The sequence below is a fragment of the Petaurus breviceps genome, unplaced genomic scaffold (assembly GCF_028583685.1).
Source record: "Petaurus breviceps papuanus isolate PSGF00001 unplaced genomic scaffold, PetGlider_PUasm1.0 76, whole genome shotgun sequence".
Lineage (NCBI taxonomy): Eukaryota > Metazoa > Chordata > Mammalia > Diprotodontia > Petauridae > Petaurus > Petaurus breviceps.
Window position 1 is genome coordinate 1,641,237 of NW_027186473.1, and position 6,538 is coordinate 1,647,774.

Sequence of the window (6,538 nt, forward strand, 5' to 3'; positions counted from 1 at the left end):
TGGTTCCAGCTCCCGTCTCTCCCTGTAACCCGCTCCGGCCACACACATACACATCCATCCACGCCCCAACAGACACACACGGACACACAGACACAGCCCCCTGAGAGTCCCCGCAGCGCCACTCCTCTAGCTCCTCCGGCCCCGCCCCAGTCCTGCCCGGCCCCTCCCCGCAAACCCCCAGCCCCCTAGCAGGTTCGGGGCCAGGAAAGTTGTCTAGTTTTGTTTTTTTGTTGGGGAAAGCGCGAGGAGGAGGCGGGGGAGAAGGGGGCGACGCCATTTTCTCATAATTCTTATCGTGATCATTTTTGGCTCGAGGTGAAAGAGCCGCGGCAGCAGCAAACACAATAGCCCTGGGCCCGCCCACTCGCCCGCCAGACCCCTTGCTCGCCCGCTAGTTTTCGCAGCTGCCGCTGGGTCCCAGATCAGAACATGCTGCTCTTTACTAAGGCGGCTTTGGCGCCGTTGGGTCTCTGGAGGGAAGACAGGACGCTGGCGAAGGGGCCCCCGAGAGAATCTGGGATCGAAGTGATGGGGCCGGGCCCCGGGGCCCAGCCTTGTCCAGGTCCCCCAGCCGCAGCCAGGCCCCCGGCAGCCGCCGCGGCCGCCGCCGCCGCCGCAGCCGCCGCTGCAGCAGCCGCCGCCGCCGCTCCCCCCTTGCCAGGTTCACCCCCTGGGCCTCCGGGCCCCGCCGCCCCCGGGGCACCCGCGGGGCTGGGGCCTCCTCCGCCTCCACCGCCGGCCCCGCAGCTCGGGGCAGGGTTAGGATTGGGCCCCGGGCCCCCTGTGCTGTCCGGGTCGGTGCTCTTAGCATCTTTGCTCTCGTCGTCCCGGGACGCATCCGATTTCTTGCCCGATGAGCCGTTCTTGGCTGCGGCCGCCGCGGCTGCCGCTGCCCTCTCCTGCTTACGGAATTTGGCCCGGCGGTTCTGGAACCACACCTGGTAGGCAAGACAGCAAAGGAAGAAAGGCGATAGAAAGCGCAGAGGAAAATGAGAGAAAGAAAAGTGGGAGGACAGGAGCGAGAGAGAGAGAGAGAGAGAGAGAGAGAGAGAGAGAGAGAGAGAGAGAGAGAGAGAGAGAGAGAGAGAGAGAGAGAGAGAGAGAGAGAGAGAGAGAGAGAGAGAGAGAGAGAGAGAGAAAGGAGGGATGGAATGGGGTAGAATAGGGATAAGGAAGAGAAGGAATATAGAGAAAGATGGTAGAGGGAGAAGAAGAGCAGGTTAGACTGATACCATTCTTCCAACTAAATCCCGCTACTGCCAGTGTATCATACTGGAAGTCTTGTTTCCACACCCCCCCCCAACTCCCTGCCCCCCCTCCCCCCATTGTTTGTTTCCTAGTTTCCTTCCCTAACTGTTCGCTTTGCCCTTCCTTTTGTAAGGCCTGGGCGACCTGGGGTGGGTGGGTTGGGGAGGCGGATAAAGACTAAGGGAGAGCTGAAAATTCGGGAAATGTGTCCAACTTGGGTTGCCCTTACTTGAGGGAGGCTCACAGGACTTTTCCAAAAAGCTTAGTAGTCTGACCCTGGCCCCGTAGTCCTAAAGGTTAAGGACTAATCTCTGAAAGGAGAGGGAATAGGTCTGGGTTCTACATCCTCCGTTCTTCCAGACCGACAGATTTAGAGACAGTACACAGAGGCCAGGAACCCCACTGGTATCTTACCAGAAGCAAAGAGAATACGAGCAATCTTGAATCAGAAAACCCAAAGCATATATAAGAACCAAACAGGGCCTTAGCTCGGGATCACTAGCAGACTTTGTCTTTCGCCGGTTTGGAGGAGGTCGGTAATCGTTACCGGCATATCACCACTACCCGCAGCAGTGCATATAGATTACACGTTCAGACACTGAACCAGATAGTGGCACTTGTGGCTGTATAGAAATTCAAATGCATATACAAGTACGTCATAGAGCTACGGATATATCTCCTCACGTGTAACTAGCTAACTTTGTCATGGAATGGAAATATATAGTTAGCCAAAGAAGAAGAGATAGATCTTGATCTATGAGTATGTATGTGAGCATCTGTGCTCACACAATTCAATTTAATTCAACAAGCACTTGCTAAGAGCCTACAACGTGAAAGGTCTTGTGGCAGCTTTATTTCCCTCAAGCTATAAACTTAGTTCAATGACCAAAAATGGAAGCATCCTTTCTATTTCTGATGGACAATTGATGAGCCAGGCTGTGATTACCGCTAATCTTGGGGTGAGCTGGAGTCTGGCCCTAAGGCCTGGGGGGCGGGGTACGTGAGAACCCAAAACTTCCCACTCGGGGTCCACAGTTGGCACCCACATACCTGCACTCGCGCTTCCGTAAGGTCGATCTTCAGGGCGAGCTCTTCTCTAGTGTAGATGTCCGGGTAATGTGTCTCTGCAAAGACCCTTTCGAGTTCCTTGAGTTGCGCGCTGGTGAACGTGGTGCGTATCCGCCGCTGCTTTCTCTTCTCATTGAGCCCGCCGTGATCCGTAAAGAGTTTGTAAGGAACTGGAGGAGAAGAATTGAAGAGAAAAAATAAAGCGGGTGACCCGAGAAAGAGCCGCCTGGCCAGTCCGGGAAAGGGCCACCAGGCCGGTTCATCCCCAGACAGGAGATCTCAGATGAGTGGAACAGGACACAAGAAAGTGGAGAGGAGATTATCCCAGTGCTCTGGAGAAAAGAAAAGTCTGCTAGCGGTCCTGGGGAAGCGGGAGGGAGGGGTGGGCGAGAGAGAATCAGCGGATTTGGTTTTACTCGAGGCTGAGTGAAAAAATCTCCGGGCGTGCCGAGTTCCTTTCCAGGGTAAATGCCTTTGGGTGAATGCAAAGTGGCCGCCTACTGGAACCCAGTTGCCTGAGAGGCAAAGAGGCGAAGGCTGCTCAGGGGGAAAAATGAGGGGGAAAGGCAGAAAGCACTGTAGGAAGCAGCAGGCAGAATATCGGGGAGGCAGCGAGGAGGAAACTAAGCCTTAAATGTTTCTCAGAACTTTTCAGTTCCAAGAAGTTGATCGTGTTCAGAAGTTGGGAGAAAGTGCTGCAGAAATTTCCAAAAATTAAAAACAAAAACAAAAAGCAAAAACGAAACTAATAAAAATGACCAACCAAAGAAGTGCGATTCACTGTTGAGTTCTTTTTTTTAAGACACTGCCAGTAATGAGCTTTACTCTTTGTTATTTAATTATTTTCTAAGCTTTACGTCTCATCGCAAAGTAAATAAATTATGCCTATCATTTTGGCAGCTTAAGATAATTTTGTTGGCGGTTCGGGTGTGACTAGGATAGTGTAACCCTGTAAGTGAATTACCCCTCCCTGCAATCGCTTCTAACGTGATAAATTCTTTCATTTGTGTAAGCAAATTTCGTTTGGTAAATACTAAACACATTTCCATTTTCAAATGCAATCAAGGCTTCCTATATACCAGCAGAAAGGCGTCTTCCTAAGCTAAGAAAGCTGGAGGTCCTTACCTGCTGCGTATGGACTGCTCTGATGGTCCCTAAGAGAGCCGAGACTGCAGGATCCTGGAGTGAGGGACGGGCAGCCCGAGGTGGCCCCAAAAGTGGTCCTTATAGGGTTATATTGGAAGCCACTGGCTTGACTGCAGGAACTGAAGTCAGCATAAGCTGAAGCCAGGCTCGAGGTGTCCATCCCAGCCATACAGGACTCGTAGGCAGAGGAATTGAGGTAAGAATATTCCATTTTATACATTGAAAAGGTTCTGGATGGCTCAGCCAAGTGGAAAAATGAAATAAAAGATGGATATGGAGAAGGTGCCTGTAGTGGGGAGATGTGCACAGCTCAACGCCTGCTTCGAAACTGGCCTCCTTACTACCAGCAGAGCCTAGTTTTATGAAAAAGCCTCCTATGAGATGCCTTGCCTGAGGTCTCTAGAGCATATAGCCCTCATAATAAACTTGGCTCTTTCCACTTGGACAATAGCAAAGCGGTTGGTCTTATTGCTGGCGCTTTTTACATGACAATAACTCATCAGTCTATTGGGCTGGCACTGGGGGACCGAGCTGTCCAACCTCCCTATCATTGATTCCTGCATCTCTAATTAGAATTTAATACCACACCATTACGTACCGAGCCCCTGATCCTCCCTTCTAACCAGCTCCTGCCCTTTAATTCAATCACACTACTTGGAAATAATGAAAGTTGGGTGACGATTCTCCCTGATCCAATTTCCCCGAGCTTTTAAGCCTTTTTAACTGATCATATACCTTAGGCATAAATTGAGATAGTGTGTGTTTTCCCCCCTTCTTTTTTTTCCCCTCCGTTAGGGAGAAGAAACCTTGATGTCATAGAAAACCTGTTTTGTAGGAGCGTTACACGCTCAATTTAACAACAAGCCTACCCCCTGAAGTGCATGAAATGTTATAAAGGACTGGGACATTGGCAAGACTCAGGCACCCTGTAAAATAGAGTAAGTGGGCCAGTGGGGGGGTTTTATGTGAAGCAAGTGTTTCTTTAAAATACACCTGGTCAGAGAAAAAAGAGAAACATAAATTGCATTTTTTTTAAATCAAAGGCTAATCTGTTTTCCTAGGGATTGAGTTGACACTGTCGCTGCTACTTTCATTTTTTTTTTATTTAAAGAAAGATTAAAATTGAGTAAATTCCCTAAATTTAAACATATGGGTTCTAAATTGGAGAGTTTATCTGAGTTCTCTAATCTGGATTTTTATTTACCTGTCCGCCTGTGTGTGTGAAATTTTCTGGTTGTTGGGGGAGGGGGAGAGTTTGAGGGGGTAGAATTTCTGGGGGAGGGGAGAGTTTAATACACTATCGATAAACAGGAATGAAGTTTTGAAATGTGCCCCCTGTCCCTCTCTCTCTCTTTTCCTTCTCCTTTCCTTTCTTTCCTTTTATTCATTCCTTTACTTCCCTTCCATTCTTTTTCTTTTCCTTTCCTTTCCCATTCTTCTTTCAAGTGGCAACAATTGAAACAGAGTAGGGGATGGAAAAAGGCTGTCGGTGTCTTATCCAATTCAGTTTCTGGGGTTGCCAGAAGGAAACAATGTTTGGCCCTCGGAATTCGTTCCCCTTGGGGGGGGGGGGGAGTCTAAGCTAAGTTTCCTAAGTTCCACCAGACTCGGTGTATGTTTCCTATTCCTTGGGCTCTGGGACGTGCACACTCGAGGACGAGGAGAGAAGAGAGCCGTTAGTATTTGTAGACTTTGGCTGCCAATAATCTAAGCCGAAGATAATTTTCATTTTGTTAGTCACTGGAAAAATAGGGAAAAATATTTCATTAAATCCTTCCTCTCGGTGGACAAGACAGGGAACGCTCAGTTGAATCTCACTGTTGTACAAACAAACGCCGGATACTTTATATGATTTAAATCTGTAGATAATTAGTTTTATTACACTCATTACCCCCTTTATATGCTCTGTAACAAGTCAGTAATTAAAGTAACAAACTCATAAAGTCTTTACACGAGCATTTAGGCTTCCAGTGTTTGCCAAACGAAATGTTTTAATTCGATGCTAGTGCTGGGGAGTGAATGGATCAGAAAGCGGTTCGGGCTTCTTCAGCTTGACAACGTTATGTGGCCCATTCGAAGGACTCGGGACTGGCAATGGACTAAAACAATGTCAGGTCTGCCCCCTCCCTTCTTTCTTCCCTGTGCTGGTCCTTTTCAGGTTAGCTTTAGGTGATGGCCACTAAGAGACCAAGGGAAGTGAGCAAAAACAAAGAGAGCAGAAGCCGGTGGGGAGAGAAAGCTTCTTAAGCAGCCAGAGAGGAGCCCGCTGATAGTTTTATGGGGAAGTCTGATAGTTTTATTGCAGTTGCATGTTGTACGATGTGTATTTGATAAAGAACGGCCTTTGGTGGCCTGTGTACACTTTTTCTGTGCTCAGGAGAAATGAGGATAAATGTGAACAAGGTTTTACTGCAGCGGGAAACAAATTGCAGAGCTCTAAATGGTTTTTCTTTATGGTCACCAGACAAGAGGAGAAAAGAGACGCAAACATCTGTCTTCAGTCCCCTAAACCTAAAGGCCAGCAAAGACGGATGTGAATCTAAGTGTTATTACAGAGGGGATTTGTCTTTATTTATCAGCGCGCTCATGAATATGAATACGCATTTGGACCGGGGAGGTAACTATTCACCTCTGGAAACCACACATGGAATTCCCCCTACCCCCCCCCCCCAACCCCTCACCCCTTCCCACCCCGCACCCTTAACACTGGGGAGTCTCCCTATGCACAAGGCTCCAATTGTCTAATTCTTCCTCCCATCCCTCTGGAATTTCGTTTCCTCGATTAAAAAAATAATAATCATTTCCAATCACTCCAATTCCTGAATTTTCCTATGCCAGGTAAATTGGTTCGGGGCAGGCTGGGAGAGAAAAGTAGATAAGGTCGAACTTCTCAACCTGGCTAGGTAAGCATCCTTCTCTGGGGTGCAGAAGGATTCCTGACTTCAGGTTGATTTTGGTTGTGTGTGCACATATATGTGGGGGGTGGTAGTGGGGCTAGTGAGTAGAGAAAAAGATAAGAAGCAGGGAGATGAGAGAGAGAGAGAGAGAGAGAGAGAGAGAGAGAGAGAGAGAGAGA

General features: G+C 48.7%; 1 protein-coding gene across 1 annotated transcript; it reads right to left on the bottom strand.

Annotated features, from left to right (window-relative positions):
• Window positions 1-422: 422 nt before the first annotated feature.
• PHOX2B (paired like homeobox 2B) lies at window positions 423-3,682 on the bottom strand. Its single transcript, XM_069105022.1, has 3 exons — window positions 3,442-3,682; window positions 2,299-2,486; window positions 423-938 (listed from the first exon to the last, which is right to left on the bottom strand). Exons 1-3 carry the CDS (start codon window positions 3,680-3,682, stop codon window positions 423-425), a joined length of 945 nt encoding a protein of 314 aa, XP_068961123.1.
• Window positions 3,683-6,538: the final 2,856 nt, after the last annotated feature.

Bases quoted from the DNA above. Each gene is read 5' to 3' on its own strand.
- PHOX2B (XM_069105022.1), bottom strand. From the start codon at position 3,682: ATGTATAAAATGGAATATTCTTACCTCAATTCCTCTGCCTACGAGTCC. The intron at 2,487-3,441 runs GTAAGGACCTCC...CTTCTCCTCCAG, and splicing joins GAGCAGTCCATACGCAGCAG to TTCCTTACAAACTCTTTACG. The intron at 939-2,298 runs GTATGTGGGTGC...CTTGCCTACCAG, and splicing joins TTACGGAAGCGCGAGTGCAG to GTGTGGTTCCAGAACCGCCG.